Genomic DNA, 20920 nt, shown 5'->3' on the forward strand with positions numbered 1-20920 from the left:
TCATCCAATAACCACCGTGTGTGCTCCTCGGACCCTTTATTCTCATAGCGGAATTTTCGTTTTCGGCCAATGGGGTTCGGGTTTTCATTGTCGTCCTCAACGAGTTTGAAGGATTCAGTTTCACTCCAGGTACCGCCTTGGCCAACGCTGCGATCCATGCGCTTCGGGGTTAACTTCTTGAGCCCGGAGAGGAAATATAAGTCTTGATCAACAAGTTGAGGCCCTCCGTACTTATTCCAAATCTCCGAAGGTTCTAACTTGTTGCCAAAGAGATCGCAGGCACGGATGAAGTTGCTGTACGGCGGCATCAAAGGCTTTCTCTCGACCAACAAGGTGTGGAGAAAGGAACCCACAATCTCTTGATCAGTGGGGCGGAAACGGAAACCTAACGGCACATTCTGATGATGTGCCATTGCTTGCTTGCTACTGCTAATTAAGAAGAGAATTGCTTGCTTGCTTGCTTGGTGCTGCTAATTAAGAAGAGAAATAGAGAAGAGAAAGAGAAATCAAGTGACGTTGTCTGTGCGTAATCTGAATTGTATTTATAGGGAGTGTCGGTTTAGGGTTTCTTTTTAGTTTCCTTCCTGTGTTAGGAAATAGAATTCCAGATGAAACATGGAAACTCTTGTTTGTCTTTTTCTTATTTTGTTTTAATTTGAAAGAAAATTGGATTGGCCTGAGCATTTTTGGTACTTTATTATTTTAATTTTTAATGTTAAATTGTAAGTCAAGTTCATTGCTTTTCCTATTATTGTTATTTCGTCGATCCTGAATCTGCAGTCGCCAAAATTCTCAGAGTCAGGGTTTTCTTTTTTCAATTTTTTCAATTTCGTTTTTTGTTTTTCATCCTCCTTTTTCTGTTTTTGTTTTTCCATACTCAAGTAAATTACTGAATTGCTTTGTTTTTTTATGGAAGATATTTTCTTAGCAACCAAACAGTTGTAAAGCTGAATGTTGTTAAGCAACTGAAGGTTTCTTTCAGGTGGGTATTTGTTTAATGCCTCAAAGGTGAATGATCTAATGACTAAGTCATTCCTCAGTTACGTAGACCTCAAGAAACAGGCCATGAAACACCTTGAATCGGAACCCGACCTTGAAATGGGCAAACTTGGCCCTGCTGATGAACAGAACCTCACCCAATTTTTGAAACAAGTGACCGCAATCAAGGCTGATATGGAACAGAACCTCACAAACCTTCTTCTTGAGGACCTGGATGAAGAAACCAAGTCTACTCACAGTGCTAAAGTTCTTAGCGGGCTGACATGGTAACTATTCTGAGAAAAGCAAAAGGCATCAAAGCAAGATTGGAGTCGCTTGACCTCTCTAACGTGGCTAATCGAAATGTATATCAGTGGAGTACAAGGAAGGCAGCCCTGTTGATCGGATGAGGATTTCGGTGACTAATGGTTTGAGAATTAAGCTGAGAGATATGATGAATGATTTTCAGTTTGAGAGAACAGATCGTTCAAGAGCACAAAGAAGGTCTCAACAGGAGGTATTATAATGCCACAGGAGAGGAAGCAAGTGAGGAAGTGATTGATAGATGATTTTGGAAAGTAAGTGGGAATGTCAAGGTTTTTGAGGGGAAGGCTGAGCTGGCAATGGAGAATCAGGAACGGCATGAGGCCTTGAAGGACTTGCAGAGAAGCTTGACAGAACTCCATCAAGTTTTCCTGGACATGACAGTGATGGTTGTAAAGCAAGGGGAACAAATGGATGATATTGAACAGAATGTGGCTGATGCTGGAGCTTACATTCATGGTGGAACCAATGCTCTTTTTTCTGCTCAGCAGATGAAGCAGAGAAGAGGAAGATGGGGTTGTTGAATTGCGGCTTTGGTGTTGATTGTGTTGCTGGTGTGCCTGATTCCCATCTTAGCTTCTTGAAATAGTAGAGATCAAAGTTCATCCTGGATGTGGCTGTTATTGTTGTGCTGTAGTGGAGTTTTGGTCTGTGAATAATATACTGGAGTTTACTATACTGGCTGGCCGAATCAATGGTTGCTTTCATTACATTTGTCATCTAGAATGCAGAACTATTTTGCTCTTCAGCTTGTTAGAATTATTCCTCAGATATGTTTAATGCAGGTCTTTTTAAGCTCTGGTAGATTAAACCTAAAAATTTGGGGCCAAGGTCATCCCAGAATTTTGTTGCATGAAAAAGGGTTTAAATTAGCATTTAGAAGAATCCGATACACATTACACCTTTTTATTGGGTCATAAACAAGAATTTTGCTTTCACAACTCCTGCATTTTGCAGGATTGTTTGCAAGCAATTATCAGCCAAAAGGCTCAAAACAAACAATGGTTTGTGTTTCCTCAAGAAGTACTCCACTGCGGTTCGAGGAACTAACAAGGTGGAAGGTCGGTAGGTGGAGGCAAGATAGAGTGATCTGAGTCTTTCCCATTTTCCACCACGAATGCAGTCTTCAAACCCCAGCTGGTATGGAGCTCCAAATGACAGTGCATGAACCAGACACCTAAAGATGATCAAATACCGTTCAAAATATTAGTGAAATATCTAAAAATAGAAGAGAGATTATTCTTGCTTAATTAGTAACTTTGAAGTTTAATGTAGCATGCTATTTGGTTAGTTTGATGTGTACTTACCTGGATTATCAGCCCTGAACCTTATGGCAACCCAACCACCGGTAGGAACTCCGATTGTGTTTCTTTCGGGAGGATCCACCAAGTTATACTTTGCCGGGTCCTTTTTGGGGTCGAAGTTCCCAACTCCGGTCCCAACAACAAAGAAATTGTAACCATGAAGGTGGAAAGGATGGGACTCCACTGTGAGAAGATTGGTGTCTTGTAGCACCAACTCAACTGTTGAATTGAAGGCAAGTTTGCTAAGCCGGGTGCCTCTTTTAGTGCCAAGGTTGGCAGTGAGTGGTGCACCAGTGTAATTGAAAGGTGTTGGAGGGCGGTCTGGGAAATCTGTGGTAAATACTCCCTTGGTGTTGAAAAAATGAGCCTGAAGCAGCCCAATTTGGGGCATCACAAATGTGATATTGTTTAAAGAAGCAGTGAGCTGTGTTCCATTGAGGCAAGTCGTGCATTGGTTGATTCCCAACCCGATCGTGTAAAAGAGATGTCGATCAACTTTAAGAGGTACACTGGCCGGGAACTGTGCTGTGTTTAAACTTCTTAGCTTGTCATTGAAGCTCAATGCAAAAGCTGTGTCATTGAGTGCCGGAAGTTGGGGAAGAACTGGCTGCACAGTATTTGGGATGCCTTTGTACTGCAGTATTCCAGTGGCAGTTTTGTTGTCAATTGAAACTGGTGCGTCCATGAATGGCCTAGCCGCCATGAAATATCTTCCGGGTGCTTGGTTGGCTTGAACGAGAACATTCGTGGTCTGGCCTGGTGCTATTAGTATTGCTTGAGATGTGAATGGTTTGGTGTATACTGCATCAATTTCTACCACTGTCAAGTTGTGACCAGCAATGGCAAAGAATAGCTCATCATTGAGTGCAGCATTGATGATTCGTAGCAGGTACGTCTTTCCCTGTTCAACCTCCAATGCATAGGTATCTGAGATAGCAAAAACAAGAAAGGATGATAATGCAAATTCTCATTTTTCATGTCCAAATGGCAGTGCCATAAAACAAAAGTGGTCTCAAAACATCTAGTGTCATAGATGTGAAAAGTTCTCGCATACAATGCGTATATACAACCACGTCCCCCATGTGCATTGTATAAGCTCATTGTAGGCAAGAACTTTTCTACATAAGGCGGTGGCTTACGTTTTTCAGAACAGGGAAAGAGAGGCCCTGGCTTCCCATTGATGGTGTGTGCATCTGACATATTTGGTGGCAATCCCAGTTTGTTTCCTTGTTTAACAACCTCTTCGATGTCGTTATTCCACCATTCTCCTACACCATTCACAAGAAACAATACAATCATTTTCTGCATAAACTCTAAAAAAATTCTGTATATAGTTACAAATCTTATAGTTGCACCGACTCACCTAATACAATATTAGCCTCCTTGTATGGCTGAAGAAATGGAAAACCAGTCCCTTGTTTAGGCAATATGACAATTGCTCCATACACTGTGGCTCTTAGCCAGAAAATATGTGCATGCCACCATAGAGTTCCTCTTTGCCCTGTTATAGTGATATTGTAGGTGTAACTATGTCCTGTCTTGATAGGACATTGGGTGATATAGGCAGGCCCATCTGCCCACCCATTTCTATATTGCTTTAATCCATGCCTGCAAAATTCAATCAAAATGTGACATTAAAGTTTTATGCTTGCATAATCATATGAATTCAAATATAAATTTCCTACCAATGAATTGACATATTGTATTGTGCGTGGTTGGTAACATTGACGAGAAGCGTATCTCCTTCTCTAGCATAAACTGTAGGTCCAGGGAACATCCCATTTACTGTAACAATTGGCTTAGAATGGCACAACCTGCTCACATTCTTCACTTGAACCTGAAAATAATTTTTGGAACTGATAAATAATAACCAGATATATAAAATGCATGCAATTTAAGTCTGCCATTTTGAAATGCTCACATCGAATTGGTATGTCTTCAAAGAGGCTTTTGCCAGAGTGGAAAAGAACCCAACTAAGCATAAGAAGAGAAGTGCAGAAGAACCCCAGCAGAAACTGTTGGTTTTTGCCGTTTTTCGTGACCGAATTGTTTCTATACAATGGAAAGTTTGTAGGGATGAGACATGGTAGCAAGTCAGGTTCTAATGGTTTTATATGGCTGTGCCCAAAATCTAAAATAAACCATCAGTTTGTTTATGTTAGATGGAGTTGGTGTTGTCAACATTAGGTAGAGGCTGTAGAGGTTGTACATGAAAGCTTTGAAGCAAAATACTGATGGGGACTTTTAGTGTAAAGCCAACTTGAAGAGGCAAACAGAGTAGCTGAAGAACTTAATCTTGTATTTTTTATTGTTTAGGAAATTACAAGGATAATCAAGAGAGCTACCTGAAACCTAAATGTGGATCTCTCAACTTTACCTTCAAGGAAAATGGTTGGCATCAAGCGTATGTTTTCTATTCACATATACACCTTGGGCCTTTTTTTTCTTCTCTTTCGGCTTACTATTGTTGACATTGTATGTGGATTTGTTTGTTTAAAACAGGATTTAGCATTTAGTGTTTAGAGTTTTGTTAGAAAGATTATGAAATGAAGGTTTAATTTCATTTCAAATAGTATAATCTCTATTTTAATAGCTTATTTTCTGTCGTTAAGTCGCCTAGCGCATTATGTTGCTAAACTGTCAATCTCTATCATTAGAAAAATGAAATCTTATGAGCAAAAACTTTCATTTATCTATTTAAAATTTAAAATTCTTTAATGATATGGTAAGGGAAAACAAGAAAAACCTTGCTTCTAAGTTTTGGGTCCAACTGTTTAGTCAATATCTGGTAGTACCAACAGGAGTTGGTCCAAGTGGAAGGGGCTTGGATCCTTTAAACAAGAGGTCCTGGGTTCGATCCCAAGCGCTTGCGAATAGAGCCGACTTTGTTGGGAGAGGTCCCCGCTTTGCGCCCGACAGTACCTCGAGGGTTAGTCCCCGCAATCGCGCGGGGTATACCTTGGTTTTCACCAAAAAAAATATCTGGTAGTCACTGCTTATTCAGGACAAAAGCTTTGCAATGCCATCTAAAAATGGTATTGATCACCAAAAGCTAGAGTAATTTGTCCCACCAAAAAAAAAAATTCCAAAAGCTAGAGTAACTTTATTTGTTCAATTTGATAGGTGCCTGGAGGTGTTTGATAGGAACTTTTTCAATATTTTCCCACTATTTTTTCTTGGGTTGGGTCAGTCTATGCTTACAGCCAAGCCCAAATTCTAAAAAACTTCAAAACGCACCAAAAAAACTTGATCAGTACACCCTGCTCTAAAAAAGATTTCCAATTTTCTAAATTTTTTGGTAAATTGAGAAATATCTCGGTTTGGTCAATTGATTTTCACTATCTTCTTCTTGGATGGTCTTTTTTTTTTTTTTTGGTCTGAACCACAAGGTGGTCCTGGATGGGCCCCAACTATGGGTGGCACCTTTAAACCTTAACCACAACCCAGACTAATCCCCGCTCACACCGGGTCGGCCCGTAAGGGGTAAAGTGCTGGCCAAAGTGGTGACTCCATACGAGAGCAGGGATCGAACCCCTGACCTCTCTTAAGGAATGAGAGTGCCGAACCACTCACACCAACCACCTTGGTTTCTTCTTGGATGGTCTTTAGGCTATACTATTTTCCTTTTTCTTTTTCTTTTTTACAATTGGTCTGCAAATAAAAGTCATCTTTCTATTAGACTAAATCCCGTTGCAAGACTTCTATACTAAGGACCAAGGTCTTAAATATCAAGAGTTTCGGAAATATTGGTGGTCTAAAAACACAGATATATCAATGGAAATATTGATATCGATACAAATTAAATAAAAATCATGGAAATTGTGAGATAAACTTGGAAATTTTTATTGAAACTTTAGAGGATGTTTACTTAGTTAATTGTCTATTATTTTATCACAAAAAATTGGAAGAAAATGCATGGCATGGTGGGTTTGAGTGATTTAAGTTGATTATGTAGCGACCTGATAAACACTATGACTTTAGAAAATATGTAGTAATTAGTGAAAGAAAATTAAATGCACCATAATTTTTTAGTTATAATAATTTACTACAATATATTACACTTGATACATATGATAAGATATATGAGCATGACCAAAAAAATAAAGATAAAATGTATGAGTAACTTAGTACTGCATAGAAAGAATTCCTATTAAAGTTCAAACTTAGTATCACATATAATGAACAATATTAAAACTCAAAGTAAATAATAATACAACTCAATAATATATAACAACAACAAAATACAACTCCATAATAAAATAATAAATAACATTAAATATATGCCTAAATTTATCCTTAGGGAATTTTTTATATATGGAAATTTATCTTAGATAATATTAGCTTGCAGACATTTTAAAGACCTTATAAATATTACACGCCGAAGATATAATCACAAACTCATCCGCAGCGGGTTGGATAAGGCTCAGTTAGTGGTTGAGAAAGGGAGGGGTTTGAATCCCTCATTGCTCAATTTCCAGATTTCTCAACATTTTACATGTATTTTTCGGTTTATATCGTGATATGTTGCCCAAATAATGCATGAATGTGTAGGAAATTATTGTCCTCAAGGTGATATTTAATACTATGAAAAGGACCTTATATACGGCCCTTAGATGATGCCCTAATGACTCCGTTTAAGGCTACAATCGTATTTTGATTTTGATTTGATGTGATATAGGCTTTTAAGTCCCTTAGCCCAGTGGGCCCCCATAAACAGACACCACGTGGCTCTTTTTGGGTGGAAACGTGACTTAAATTTTTTTTTGGTTGTTTATTTTTTATAGGAAAATGTGACTTAACTTTAGACATTGGGCCCTAACACTGAAGTAGGTATACATTCAACATATATGCAATGGCTTTTAGCCACAAATTGAATCGTTGCTGGACGAGTATTGTCCGCAAGTCCTCTGGCTGTCGCTGGGTTTTACATCTGCACCGTCCTGCCCACGTGCTCGATAAAATGCCTCAAAGAAATTAAAGAATGCAACTGGCATGGTTGTATTTTTCAGCCGGTAAATGCTAGAGAAATCATATTATTGTATTACATTGTGTTACCTCTTTATTAAAGGTAGGTCCACAAACAAAAGTAAATCTCAAATCTATTAAAAAGACGGTACACAATGTGCCATAATAATATAATCTTCGTGGCATTTTCATTTCCAAGGCCTCTCGTTTCTGTAGAAGTATCAGCAGTCAGGAATGGGAGCAAAGACATGTCAAGAGGAGACTCATGAAGGTGAGAAGGCTGCTGGTCCTCTTTGTTCCATTACAATTCATTTGTTCATACACTCAGTCATTCATCATATGCTTAGAGACAGTGCACATTAACAGTTGGGTATTTTTTATGATACAAGGTTTTTCAATATTAGTTTATTGCAGAAGTCTGAATTTATCTTTGTTAAAACTCATTTCTGGGTGCAGGTTGAGAGAGAGGGGCAGTGTTAGATTTGCTAGCTGGTGGCAAATTTGTGTAGCTGTTTGGGAACTTGGCAAGCCATGGAAGCAAAGAAATGGGGTTTTGCTATAACCTTGATATTCATCTTTGCTGTAGTGCCTTTGACTCTTCTAATCCTGCAGAATCCTAATAAACCATGGTATGGTACCATCAGTTGTTCATTTATAACCACTGAAATGGAGCCTAGACAATAAAAACATAGGAATTCAGGAATTATTTTATTTTATTTTTTTAATTTAGAAATGGGTTCATTGTTGTATTGGCTTGGTCTATATGTCTAATTAACAATGATCTTAAAAGTTGTGTAATAGTTGGTTGTACTGATAAACATCTAATCTTAGCTTCAAATTTTAGCAAGCAAGAATATTTCTGATATGGAGGGAGAGAAAGAGGAAAAGTTCAGGTTAATGTAGTTAGACCCTCACCAATTTGATTGTTTCAGATCAAGTTGGTTCAGCCTTTCTATTAGAGAGGAGAAAAGTAGACAAAAATTTACATTATGAGGTGGTCCACCACTCTTTAAATTTTATTCCCCATACAGAAAAACTACTATTAGGTCCACATGTTCTTCTTGGTAGTTGCTATGCCAAACAAGCATTAATGCAATGCCAATACTCAAGATACACATTTGAAGATAGTATACTGGAACCACCCACCACCATCTTTTAACTCCTTCAAGATATATACCACAACTGCCCCATAGCATCTTTACTAGTGTAAAAGTGTACTGGGTGGTCCTTTTTCTTTGATAGGTCTGCCTCTGTGTGTAGCCTGTTTTGAGGGATTTTGTTTCTTTGATTCTTTCTGTAGTAGCTGTTTGCAGCTGGTTTGGTCAAATAGAACAAATGGTAGCTTTATTTGTAACATCAATGACAAAGTCCATGGTTAATTTAACTGAAGATCATCAAACAGTCAAACTAAGTACTAACAGAGGGTGTAAATTGGTCGAATTTTAAAACATTAGGGTGCAAATTGATTAAATTAAAACATCGTGGCCCATGTTAATAATGCCCTCAAACTTGAAGGGAGTAAAATGTCATTAATCCTTAATCTAATTTAATCTATGTTCCATCATGTAATTAAACAAAGCACTGTTCTGATCATCAGTCTCTGGCATTGGCAATACCACTTATGGCCTCTAATGTTTGCAGGGAATTTGTGGACAAAATCTTAGGCATATTAGGAGGAGATGACTCAATATATCCTTCTGGAAACTACAAGGTCAATGGAGATCACATTCAGGACCTGTCTGTGAGTCCCAACTTATCTAGTTGCCACGCATCTTATGGTAGGACTGATCTCCTTGTCCATTGCTGCCCTTCAGAAAGTCAAGGAGAAGAGGCCATCATTGATTTTCAATTTCCGGATCCTTCGACTCCTTTGCGAGTTCGAAGGCCTGCCCATCATGTTGATGATGATTATATTGCTAAGTACAAAAGGGCCTTAACCATCATGAAGTCCTTGCCAGACAGTGACCCTCGGAGTTTTAGTCGTCAAGCTAATATACATTGTCTCTATTGCACCGGTGCTTATGACCAGCCACATTCCAATCTTTCTATTGATATCCATAGGAAATGGTTTTTCTTCCCTTGGCACCGCATGGTTCTCCATTTCCACGAACGAATAGTCGGAAGCCTCATTGGGGATGACGCATTTGCTCTGCCATTTTGGAATTGGGACTCCCCTGATGCAATGACACTTCCTGGGTGGTACATGAATGATCCTTTTTTCGATGATCAGCGTGATTTTTCGCACTTTCCACCAAAAGTTTGCGATTTGAACTTCCATGAAGACAATGATATTGAACCTGAGGAACAGATTCATTTGAACCTGGCATTTATGTATAAGCAGGTTGTATCCGGTGCAAAGACGCCAGAGCTGTTCATGGGATGCCCCTATAAGGCAGGTGAGGGAGGTGTTTGTGATGGACCAGGCACCGTAGAGCTTGCCCCTCACAACACAATGCATAAATGGGTTGGCAGCAATTTCCAGCCTGAAAGGGAAGACATGGGAGCATTCTACTCAGCAGCTCGGGACCCCGTGTTCTACCCACACCACGCAAATCTAGACCGTGTTTGGGAGGTTTGGAGGGGGGTTCACAAATTTGACTTGCACAATATGGATCCTGATTGGCTCAACTCTTCTTTCTACTTCTATGATGAGAATTCTCAGCTTGTGAGAATTTATGTTCGTGATGTTCTCAATACTACGAAGCTTCGGTCTGTATATGAGGAGGTTGATCTTCCATGGCTGAATATGCGTCCAAAGCCTTCTGTTCCATCCAAAATGACCAAGCAAGCACTGAAACTAAGAGAAAACAAAACCATGTTGCAATCGCCGCGTGCACGCATATTATCAGCGGAGTTTGGATCAGGTGGTCAAAATCTTGACAGCTCCATAACAGTGAAGGTGCACAGGTCGAAATACAATAGAAGAAAGCAAGAGAAAGAAGAAGAGGAAGAGGTCTTGGTTGTTCATGGAATTGATGTCCAAAGTGATGAGTACGTTAAATTTGATGTCTATATAAATTTAGTGGATGAGAGTATAGTTAGCCCAAGTTTCAGTGAATTTGCAGGAACCTTTGTTCATATACCTCATGGCAAGAGGGATGCTAATCGAAAAACCAATCTCAAGTTGGGGATCTCAGAAGTACTAGAAGATTTGGAGGCAGATAGCGATGACAGCATTTGGGTGACATTGATACCAAGGACTAAATCTTGCACTTACACAGTAATTGATGGACTGCAGATTGAATGTATGAGATAAATATTGATGCTTTGTTTGTGGATTTCAACTTCAAAAATGAGATGGCTGAGTGCATCCATAAAAAATAAAATAAAAAACCTACTACATAGCTATGGAGACAGTGACAGTCAGAGCATCCTTATTGAAAAAACATATTTATACACATGATGTAATCTGCATTTTAATTTGTGTTGTGATTAACTTGTTAATCCGGTGCAAACCACAAACTGGACTGAAATTGGACCAGAACTGGTTCCACCCGAACCGAACAGTTTTTGAATTTTTTATTAAAATCATACCGAATCAAACCGGATGAATAGTACCGGATTGGTTCTAATTTGAGGCAAAAACCGGTTCAAACCGAATCGTGCCCACCCCTAATCAACATAATAATGTTGAACTTACTTTATCAATGGCACTGGTGCATTATATTTAGTACATTTTCCCTGTGGCATAGAAAGAGGGAAGAAACAGTGGACAGAGAGACCAAATGAGAAGAGAGAGAGCAACCATCTATCAAGTGTTTTTGCTAAACCCTTTATATATAAGGAAAAACCTTAACTGAGCTGGATTACCTTAATTGCACCGAGAGGACCCTCCTGGCACCGTGACGCACACACGCAATATTAAAGGTCACAAACGTCATTTCCCACTCACCAAGAAACGGCTGCTTTTTTTTGCGGGATCGGCGAAGGGCTTGGCTCGTCTGGAACCGGTATGGCCTGCGATTGCTGTAACCGGCGCCAGAAGTGGCGCGTTTTGAGTCTGATCCCAGTGTCGTGTAGAATGTGATTGGTCTGGGCTTGGTGAGAGCAGGGAGGGGGTTGCACAGGTGATCACGGAGTGGGGCATGGATGAACTGAATTTGTCTGGTTTGGTATTTCTGGCTTCCATTTTTTATGCCAGGTCTGCTCCTTTCTTGTTCAGCAGCTAGCTTATTAGACACGTAGAGAGAGAGAGAGAGGGGCGTTGTCTGGTGTTGTATCTCTGGCTTCCATGAATTCATGTAAGTTGTAACTCTCGTGTGCAATGCTTGCGCATGTGTGACATATAAATTGTATCTCTGGTAAATTATACAATGCCATCTCATTTCATGAAAAGAACTGTTACTTTTCTAAGTCAACACTCCCTTAACAATAACCATTACAAGAAATTAGTCAAATTAGACAACATTGAGCTGTCTAATTGTGATAGAATAAAAAGATGAAAACCATATTTTTTATGTACAATGAAAATATTCACAATAATGATCAAATTGTTTATCAGTTTTCATTTGGCTTATTTTGTAAGAGATGTTCCAAACAAGTAGTTAATGTCGAATGCCACAATTTTCACACCTTCTTTAAAGAAACACTGAAATTGTTCGTGTGTGATCAAGTGATAATTATTGGTCACATAATGTGGTTTTAAAATACAATTTATTTCGCAAAGGACTTACTAGTGCAGCAGTTTGGATTATTTACTCTCCTTTGAAAGGTCATGGGTTCGAGTCATAGCATCAGTGTAGTGTGTGTGAGTTTAGTATGTTAACACACTTCTCAATAATAAAAAGTCCTAAAAAAAAAGGTTCATTTAGCAACTCTCATATCTCTAAAAAAGAAAGAAAGCATTACTCATTAATTCTAATCCTAATCCCCTTCCATTTTTGGGCCTAATCCTAACCCGATCTTGTTACCTGATGATCACCCGGATGAAAAAGAAAATCGCCATATGCACATCAAATTCTTTGGCTTGCGCACTTTAGCACGGGACAAAAGAGATCTCTCCCTTTTCATGTCCCCCACTTTGCAACGTTCCTCCTGCAAAGAAAGTAAACTCTCAACCGAGATCAAGTCTTGCATCTTGCTTTTGGTTTTCTTGTCTTTTCATTCTAGTGTTTTTAAGTTTCAAATTAAGACAAAAAAAGAAGTTAATACAAGCGAAAGAAATCCACTAGAAAAAAAAGGAAAACCCGAAATACAATTAATACAAATCATATGAGTCTCTTACATAGAAACCCTACAAAGAAGATTGTGTAAATTGCAAAGGCAATACCTGTATAGTAGGGGTTTTGCAAGGGAGAATTTAGGGCTCTTTTTTTGCATTTGATGGCTGAATGAGTTTTGTTTCATCTATTAGAGTTTCTTTCTCTCTTTCTCGCATCGAGTAGTTGAGCAAATTAGGTCAGAGCAAAATGGGGATCTTCTTTCTCTCTTTCTTTCGCATGAGTAGTTGAGAAAATAAGGTCAAAGCCAAATGGGGATAAATTTTAATTCTGTCGTTGCGTTCTCCAAGTAGCGTACATGCCTCACACGTGTAAGTAATGTACACAAAAGGATTCGTGTACTACATAATCATTATCATTGAGGGTATTCTGGTCATTGGATTTCCAATTGCTAGCAAATTTTAAAATAATATTATATCGCAATAGGCTGATCTTTCCTATTATTTTTAAATTTCTTTTAAATTTGAAATAAAAATAAAAATAGCAAGGCCAACTATCTCCAGTTGCGACAATACTTGAGAGCAACCATCACACTGTTACACATCCCTCATCCCACGTGTTAATATGGATGGGTGACATGATTGATCATTGTTGTATTCGTAAAAGGACACAAATTAATGTGCAAACAACCAATTAAAAATAGGCTTAATTACAGTAATGCCCCCTGAAACTTTGGTCAAATCTCACTTTACCCCCCAAACTTAAAATGGCCCACTTTCATCCCTTGACCGAGGTTTGGTGACCCATTTTGCCCCCTGCTGTCAACTCCATCCAAAACTCTGTTAACTTTGATGACGTGGTAGTGGTATTTTTTAAATTTATTTTAATTTTTAATTATTAAAATTATTTAATTATATTTTTAATTATTAAAATTATTTAATTATATTTTTAATTATTAAAATTATTTAATTATATTTTTAATTATTAAAATTATTTAATTATATTTTTATTTATATACAAAATTACAAAAACACCCCTGCCATGTCATCAGATTTAACAGAGTTTGAATGGAGTTGACGGCAGGGGGCAAAGTGGATCACCAAACCTCGGTCAAGGGATGAAAGTGGGTCATTTTAACTTTGGGGGGGTAAAGTGAGATTTGACCCAAGTTTCAGGGGGCACTACAATAAATAAGCCTTAAAAATACCCGCAAGTGCACGAGTCTATTGAGGTATAGATTTGCAAGTACGGGGTCAATCCCACGAGGAACTATCAGCTTCCTATAAGTTCTAACTTGAGTATGTAAAGAACACTAATTTTACACAACACACAAACATAGTACATATTGGGAACTAAAAATGAATAAAGGAAGGTAAAAGAAAAGAAACAAAACAAGAAAACTAAAGAAAAACACAAACAGCATTTTCTATCACCATTTTATCACCACTGTATCACCTGAAAACAGTGTGTGAACAGTGTCGGGCGACCGGTCGTACGAACAGTGCGACTGGTCGTTTTTACACAGATTCGAAACTTGATTTTGCATGACGCGCGACCGGTCGCAAGGGAAAAGCGACCGGTCGTTTTTGGGCAGATTCGTTTTCTCTGTTTTTCATTTTCGACCTCTGTCCAGTTTTTGACCTATAACTTTCCAACCGTTTATCCAAATTTCACGTTCTTTATATGGTTGGATTCAACACAGAAAATGGAAGAACACAAAACAGACCAAAAGTCAAAAACAATTACGGAAACAAACAAAATTCAGTAAATAAGACACACAACGTGTCAAACACACAACTCACACACACATTTGGGGGGGGGAGGGGGGGGGGGTTTGGTTTGGTTCAAGTGACCTAATTCTATTGCATGAAAGTATATGAACTTTGAATTTAAATGAGAATGGCAGAGATGAGTTATCAAAATGTAAAAGTACCAAGTAACAAACACTAGGGTTTCGGAATCCACCATAAACAATTCTACCCATGTTCATGGTGTTGGTTTTAAAACATTTTTAAGAAGTTCATTTGAATATTAAACATGCATTTAATCAAATTAATCGCAGCGGAAGAATATGGTGGTTGTTTAAATTCAAAAACAAAACTTCTTCCAAGTATCTTAAGCCATGAACATTGATATGTTTTTCATAAATGAAAATTCAAGAGAAAGGATAAGATCTAATTACCCTTGAAGCAATTATATGAACCAAGTTGTGTTTTGGTCTTCTCTTGATGATTTTCCTTTGTTGATCTCCTCTTGATCTTTCTCCTCCTTGTGAGCCACAAAAGTATATGGCCTCTAAGTCTCCACACCAATGAAACCTTGAGATGAGAAGAGGTATCTTGAGAATACAAGGATGCTAGTACAAGATTCTCAAGATTGGTTTCAATCTAAACCCCTTTGAAAGAAGATTGTGTTTCACTCTTGAAAAACTCACAACTATCTCTCTTTGATCTCCCAAACCTCTTTGGTTGATGTTGGATTGTGTTTGTGTGTCAAAATGAGCTTATGGAAACAATTCTCATACACATGCACTTAACCATTTTCGGCCAAACCCCATTGGGCTTCCAAAATTGGGCCTTATGACACTTAAACCATAATATTTAGGTGTCTTAAGCCCTTGGGCTTGATACCCAACCATTTGGGCTTCCCTCTAACTATTATCGAGGCCCAAATATATTTTTACACGTAGTAAATCATCCACATCAAATCAATCAAATTGATTTCCTCATTCTCATTTGTATTACTCAAAGTTAACCATTTAAGGTGTGCGATCCATTAGGTTCTAATTTAGCAAGGCAGTGGGAAAACATTAGAACTCTTTCTAACCAACTGGAATTAAAACCCCTTTTTAATTCTTCCTTTATTTTGGATTGATCACAATCAGTCCTAGGACTTCCACAAGCCAAGAGTGACATCTAGCAATATATCATGGCTACCCAAGCTAATTAGAATAGATGAAGAACCTATTCAGTTGGAATTGCAATGCAATACGGTCCTTCTCTTATACAATGTTTCCAATCATATTGTTAGGGTACGGATTGATAATGTCAAACCCCTAATATGATTAAACTCATATGATTCAATAGAACACAATTAAAAACCACTTTCTAAATCATGTTCAAGTACTTCGGCCGAAGATTCACTGAATCATATCTTGAAACATTCTCCTTTCTTTATCAAGGTAGAGATTCCTTATTGTACATTCACATGCCTCTATGATGAATTAAGAGATCCCAATAACACATAAGGAAAATCTTTTACGACTTGCCTTTGTGAGCTATCAAAGATCAATAACGCATCACAAGACAACCATGATGCCTCAGGTCTAAGGACTAATTTGCATTATTGCAACTATGAGTTCTCGTTTGACATATAGATAAATACTCCATACGAGAACTCCGGTTGATCGCGTTCAGTGTACTCATTCACTAATGAGCACCCACATACTTGTATTAGTGTCAACTACACAAATGGTTTGAGACCAACCATCCTCATCATTGAGCATACATAGTATGTGCCAATCTTGACGGTTTATCAATGCCCATTTGATAACCTTATGATTAGGAACATTTTGGGATACTACAGTTAGAGATTAAAGGTCTCCCGAATCTAAACTTCTTTAGATTACTTTATCTCTTATTTAGTACACCCTGGACTTTTGTTTCTTTACACGACATAAAAGATAACAAAATAATATTTCCCTTTATTTATCATATACGAAATGTATTCTAAGGAGATTACATCAAATGTATTGGCTCTTAGGGCACATTTCTAACACATGGATACTTAAGTAATGAACTCTAAATGTGTTGATGAAGATGTTCGCAATCAAGACCGGGTTTAGTGGCTCAAGATGCATGATTCTCTCTAAAATAAGTAGAGTGCATGGTTCGTGCTACAATACTCGTGCCTTCTCCATAACCGAACCTAGGTATGGTTCGTACTTCGATTCAATTACAAGGAAAACTCATTAAGTTCAAAAAGAATATGAACATCACAAGAATCCTAATAACATGGTGTTTACATTAGGCATTCAAGAAACCAATTCACATGGATGATTCTTACTTCATCCATTTATTGCTTAGGACAACATGAAGATACACATAATCCCAATAATCTCAAGAAGCATGCTTTCAAAGATGGCCAACCAAGGAAAAACACACATCAAGGATAGATTAATTTGGTGAATTGGAATTCATCAACAATATCTATAAATTCATACACTCAAGCATCAAAACAATAAGGTTTTCATGTTTAGGGCTTCAACCTAAGCCCTAGCTATGGAGTTTAGTTCCTCATAATTATTTCAGACACAAATTCGAAATATAACTAGAAAGAGTTTATAGATTTGGAAGTGATGAAAGCTTGAAGTCTTCAATGGTGGAAGTCTTCTCCCTTCTTCCTCGTCTAGCTCTCTAGCTCTCCAGCTCCAAAACCTGCTTAATGATGTTCTCCCATTGAATCCCACGTTCAAAGGCTGATGCACATTCCCTTTTGCTTCCCTCTCTTTCCTCCTTTACAGCTTTTACTTTTAATATTCTATTGCCAAAGTCTTCACTCATTGTCTCCTTGTCTCCTTGCAAATGATGAAGTTTTATTTTAAAGTATATTCCAAGGTCCCACTTCAAATGTAATTCATTGTTACCAAATGGTGTGGTAACAAGTAGAAATAAGATGCTATCAAGTGGGGGTGAAAGCTGGCCCAAAATAGACTTTCAGAGCTGTGGTAACATGCTGGATCAGATGGATAGGCTAAACTTGTCCAATGAAACCCAAATTTGGATATGTTGTAGTTAACATCCATTGGAACAAGTTTCATGAAGATCTTCACCTCATCCGAGCACCAGAGCATGCTGATTCAAGACCAAGAAGTTGACCTACGAAGATGAACAAAAATCAGAATTTATAACCAATAATGCACTTTGAGCTCATTTTCATTCTAACCAAGGTAAAACCTATGAAAACACAAAAAGGAAGTAAAAAGCTATAAAATGGCAAGAACTAGCTCAAAATAATGGGTGAATAACATGATAAATCATGTGTAAAAATGAACCGAACAATCATACATTAATATTCTTCTGAGAAATCTTGATCATATATATATCCTCGCTTATATTGTTGTGTCCTTAAAAAAAAAAAAAAAAAAAAAAAAAGACAGCGTGGTATTCAAATCTATATACTTGTCATGAGTTTGATACTTGGTTGTAACTTGTCCCAATGCGTTACGTAAATATTATCTTTGTTTGTACAATATCTGGCCAAGCATTTCCAAGCTAATCCAAGCAAAGGGAAGGGAGTCCCACATCGACAAAACACAAGGAGAGGGGACTCTCCCTTCCCTATAAAAGAAGACCCATCTCCTTCAAAAGAGGGAGAGGAAGAAAGAGGTTGGGCAGGCTACTAGGGCCTCATGGGCTTACCCATGAGCCCATTTACAAGCCCACGAATCATCGGCCATCAGCCAGATCTTCAGCCTTCGGCCATCAGCCTTCGGCCTTCGGTATTCTTCCTCTTCCCCTCGGGTCTAACCCTATGTACAATGTATACACACATTATCATAATGAGAACATACTTCTCTGTGGACGTAGCCCATTATTCGGGTGAACCACGTACATTTGTCTTCTGTATGCATGTCCATTTATTTATCGAATGTTCTTACATACTGAGAGTCCTCACCTTCAACATCCACCTCATCTTTAAGTTGGTCTAATTACTACCCATCCAGTTTTAGCACTAACAATCTTTGTTATGAATGCATTGGCTCATGGTAAAGTATATCTTTAAATATTCTATAATTTGAAAAGAAAAGAAAAAAAAAGAACAAACAAATAGCAAAAGATGCTACGCTTTTAATTTTAAGTTTAATTTTGGAGGGAAAGCTTTGCACGTAAGTTTTCCTCTACTTGGGTTACATACATAGCATCATATATAATTGAAAGTTTTCATAGCTACTGTGTACTAATATGCTCTTTGTGACTACATATACTGCTAACTCCAGGCACCTATTATTGCTTACAACACCCAAAGCTTACATGAGAGGGGTCATTGGACGAAGAGGAGCGAAAGCAGGGTGGCCTAAGCAACTCTGCGGGTGCTCATGGATATTTTGAGCAACATCACAAAATGAAGTTGAACCAAACTCCACCATATCATTCACCTTGTTCTGATCATATTCATCATCTCCGTTTTCTTCATCGACGGATTGGAGGTCTTCGTCCATTTCAAGCTCTTCTTCATTTTCTTCATCACAACATGTTAGAGCATTGTCAAAACATGCTAGGGCATTGTCCAGAGGTACAAGGTTCAAAATAAGGCGACCGTCCTCCCGGTGGACTTCAAAGACCTCATGGTGCTTCACTCTCTCTCCTTTAAGGACAAGCCTTCCATTAGAGTGATCATAATGCTTGGTCAAAATCCAGGGCATACGACCTCGCAAGTTCCCAGTCTGTGCAAGCAATGGTATTGTTGGTGGATATTCTCTCTTGATCCTTTCACTCCTTTGGGTAGTAGTACTCCGAATGCTCTTAGCTTCATTCCTACGACTCATGCTAAATTCTACTGTATTTTTCAAAAACTTTAATAGAATAAAAATACGGTCCGAGTCCATGGAGGAAACAAAATCACATCATCTCGTGCAGAGATTTTGTAAGGGCATAAATAAATAAATGGAGATTATGAAGATTCAATTGCCAAAAATATATGCCGTTTACTATGTATGCAACAATAGACCATAAATCAAATTCTCATTCATTTCTATAAATTAAGCCAATAATTTAGGACAATTAAGTTAAAGAAAAAAGAAAGAAACAATTGTGTCTAGTGATGCATGCACAATACTTAGAAACAATAACAGATTAACCTATAAGGTGAGTGCTCATCAGTCTGAAAATTTGGCTTCAAGTGGATCAAGACTAGTTCAAATACAACTATTTTCCCTTCCCTTGTACCGTCGAGATTTCAAATATATATTGTACGGGTGGGCATGGTTCGATTTGGACTGGTTTTTGCCTCAAATTAAAACCGATCCGGTACTATTTATCCGATTTGGTTCGGTTTGGTTTTAATAAAAAAAATTCAAAAACTATTCGATTCAGGTTGAACCAGTTCCAATCCAATTTCAGTTCGGTTCGATTTGCACCAGATTATAAAAATTATTTTTTAATACAATTTTCAATTGAAAATTTATTTATTTTTACTTGAAAATTAACAAATTATTCAATTTCATATAAAAATAAATATTAAAGCTAGAAAAGAGAGATATTTTGAAATTAAATTTGGATAAATATTAGTTATGAGATTAAAAATATAGCATTGAATATAAATAAATATTGAAATTATATATATTTTAATTTGGCCGATTTGGTTCGGCTCGGTCCGGTTTTTGAAGACATAGAACCAGAACCAAAACCAGTCCAAACTAGTTCGGTTCGGTTTTTGATCGGTTTTTGACTTTTTGGTCAACTCGATTTTTTTCCGGTTTGGTTCGGTGCGGTTCGGCTCAAATTTCCGGTTTGCCGGTTTGAATGCCCACCCCTAATGTTGATCGAGCTTCGAATTTCAGATGAATATAAGGAACCCCTTATTGTAACCCCTCGTTACAGTCTCATTGGGCCATAACGAGAAATGAGGCTTGAACATCATCATCAGCCTTTGTTGGTAAAAGCAGTCCAGGTGAATTAGGCCCAAAAGAAATCAAGAATTGAAAGATTGGTCATATTTCCAATTCCTTGTTGGGCCTTTGGATTCTAAAAATCGTAGTTGGGCCCCGATGGAAGGGCATTGTTCCCTCTTTCTCTTGGCTATAAATACGTAAAACCTAATCCTGCAGCCTACCCCTCTTCTTCTTCCTCTCCTCCCTCTCCTGCTCTGTCCAAGTGACCACAAACCCTAATCTCTGTGCTTGTGTGCGTCTCTGTAATTGTATAGTTTTGTTTAATGTTGGGGAAGGCAGGTGCGATGATGATGAGAAATTTATAATCTCGTTAATCTGATATTGATATGAGGAGAAACTATCTCATCCATTCATAATCTTTCTGAGCACCCTTTCCTTCATTTTATGCTTTCTGTTCATTTTCTTTTTATCTGGAGATTTTTTTCAAGTTTCAGTTTTGCCTCTGAGCTCAAACTTCCCTACTTTCTTTTATTTTATTTTTTTCGTTTTTTTATTTGTGTTTATTTTTTCTGGGTGAA

General features: G+C 37.9%; 3 protein-coding genes, 1 non-coding gene and 1 pseudogene across 5 annotated transcripts; 3 read left to right on the forward strand and 2 right to left on the reverse strand.

Moving 5' to 3' along the window:
• The first annotated feature begins 1014 nt into the window (after positions 1 to 1014).
• On the forward strand, positions 1015 to 1927 carry LOC110774245 (syntaxin-112 pseudogene; annotated as a pseudogene).
• A 265-nt stretch (positions 1928 to 2192) lies between these two features.
• Positions 2193 to 4690, reverse strand: LOC148292458 (laccase-11-like). The gene is made up of 6 exons (XM_088245590.1): positions 4528 to 4690; positions 4292 to 4443; positions 3970 to 4214; positions 3746 to 3874; positions 2610 to 3533; positions 2193 to 2479 (listed from the first exon to the last, which is right to left on the reverse strand). Exons 2-6 carry the CDS (start codon positions 4381 to 4383, stop codon positions 2349 to 2351), a joined length of 1521 nt encoding a protein of 506 aa, XP_088101716.1. The 5' UTR covers positions 4384 to 4443; positions 4528 to 4690; the 3' UTR covers positions 2193 to 2348.
• Positions 4691 to 7624: 2934 nt separating this feature from the next.
• LOC110774247 (aureusidin synthase-like) lies at positions 7625 to 10969 on the forward strand. Of its 2 annotated transcripts, none has more exons than XM_088245592.1 (3): positions 7625 to 7936; positions 8028 to 8200; positions 9213 to 10969. In XM_088245592.1, exons 2-3 carry the CDS (start codon positions 8103 to 8105, stop codon positions 10825 to 10827), a joined length of 1713 nt encoding a protein of 570 aa, XP_088101718.1. In that variant the 5' UTR covers positions 7625 to 7936; positions 8028 to 8102; the 3' UTR covers positions 10828 to 10969. The 2 variants fall into 2 exon arrangements, with proteins under 2 accessions (XP_088101718.1, XP_088101717.1); XM_088245591.1 differs by having other exon boundaries at positions 7629 to 7842.
• Positions 10970 to 18734: 7765 nt separating this feature from the next.
• On the reverse strand, positions 18735 to 19277 carry LOC148292459 (uncharacterized). The gene has a single exon (XM_088245832.1). The coding sequence runs from the start codon at positions 19275 to 19277 to the stop codon at positions 18759 to 18761; it is 519 nt and encodes a 172-aa protein (XP_088101958.1). The 3' UTR covers positions 18735 to 18758.
• A 1405-nt stretch (positions 19278 to 20682) lies between these two features.
• LOC148292460 (small nucleolar RNA U30) lies at positions 20683 to 20769 on the forward strand. The gene has a single exon (XR_015827273.1). It is a non-coding gene; the product is annotated as a small nucleolar RNA U30 (small nucleolar RNA).
• The last annotated feature ends 151 nt before the right edge of the window (positions 20770 to 20920 follow it).

Source organism: Prunus avium, chromosome 8, assembly GCF_965620075.1.
Source record: "Prunus avium chromosome 8, drPruAviu1.hap1.1, whole genome shotgun sequence".
Lineage (NCBI taxonomy): Eukaryota > Viridiplantae > Streptophyta > Magnoliopsida > Rosales > Rosaceae > Prunus > Prunus avium.

Coding starts and splice junctions, on each gene's coding strand:
- LOC148292459 (XM_088245832.1), bottom strand. CDS start 19,277: ATGAGTCGTAGGAATGAAGCTAAGAGCATTCGGAGTACTACTACCCAA.
- LOC110774247 (XM_088245592.1), top strand. CDS start 8,103: ATGGAAGCAAAGAAATGGGGTTTTGCTATAACCTTGATATTCATCTTT. Junction 8,201..9,212: donor CAGAATCCTAATAAACCATG/GTATGGTACCAT, acceptor TAATGTTTGCAG/GGAATTTGTGGACAAAATCT.
- LOC148292458 (XM_088245590.1), bottom strand. CDS start 4,383: ATGTTCCCTGGACCTACAGTTTATGCTAGAGAAGGAGATACGCTTCTC. Junction 4,215..4,291: donor TACAATATGTCAATTCATTG/GTAGGAAATTTA, acceptor TGAATTTTGCAG/GCATGGATTAAAGCAATATA. Junction 3,875..3,969: donor GGAGGCTAATATTGTATTAG/GTGAGTCGGTGC, acceptor TGAATGGTGTAG/GAGAATGGTGGAATAACGAC.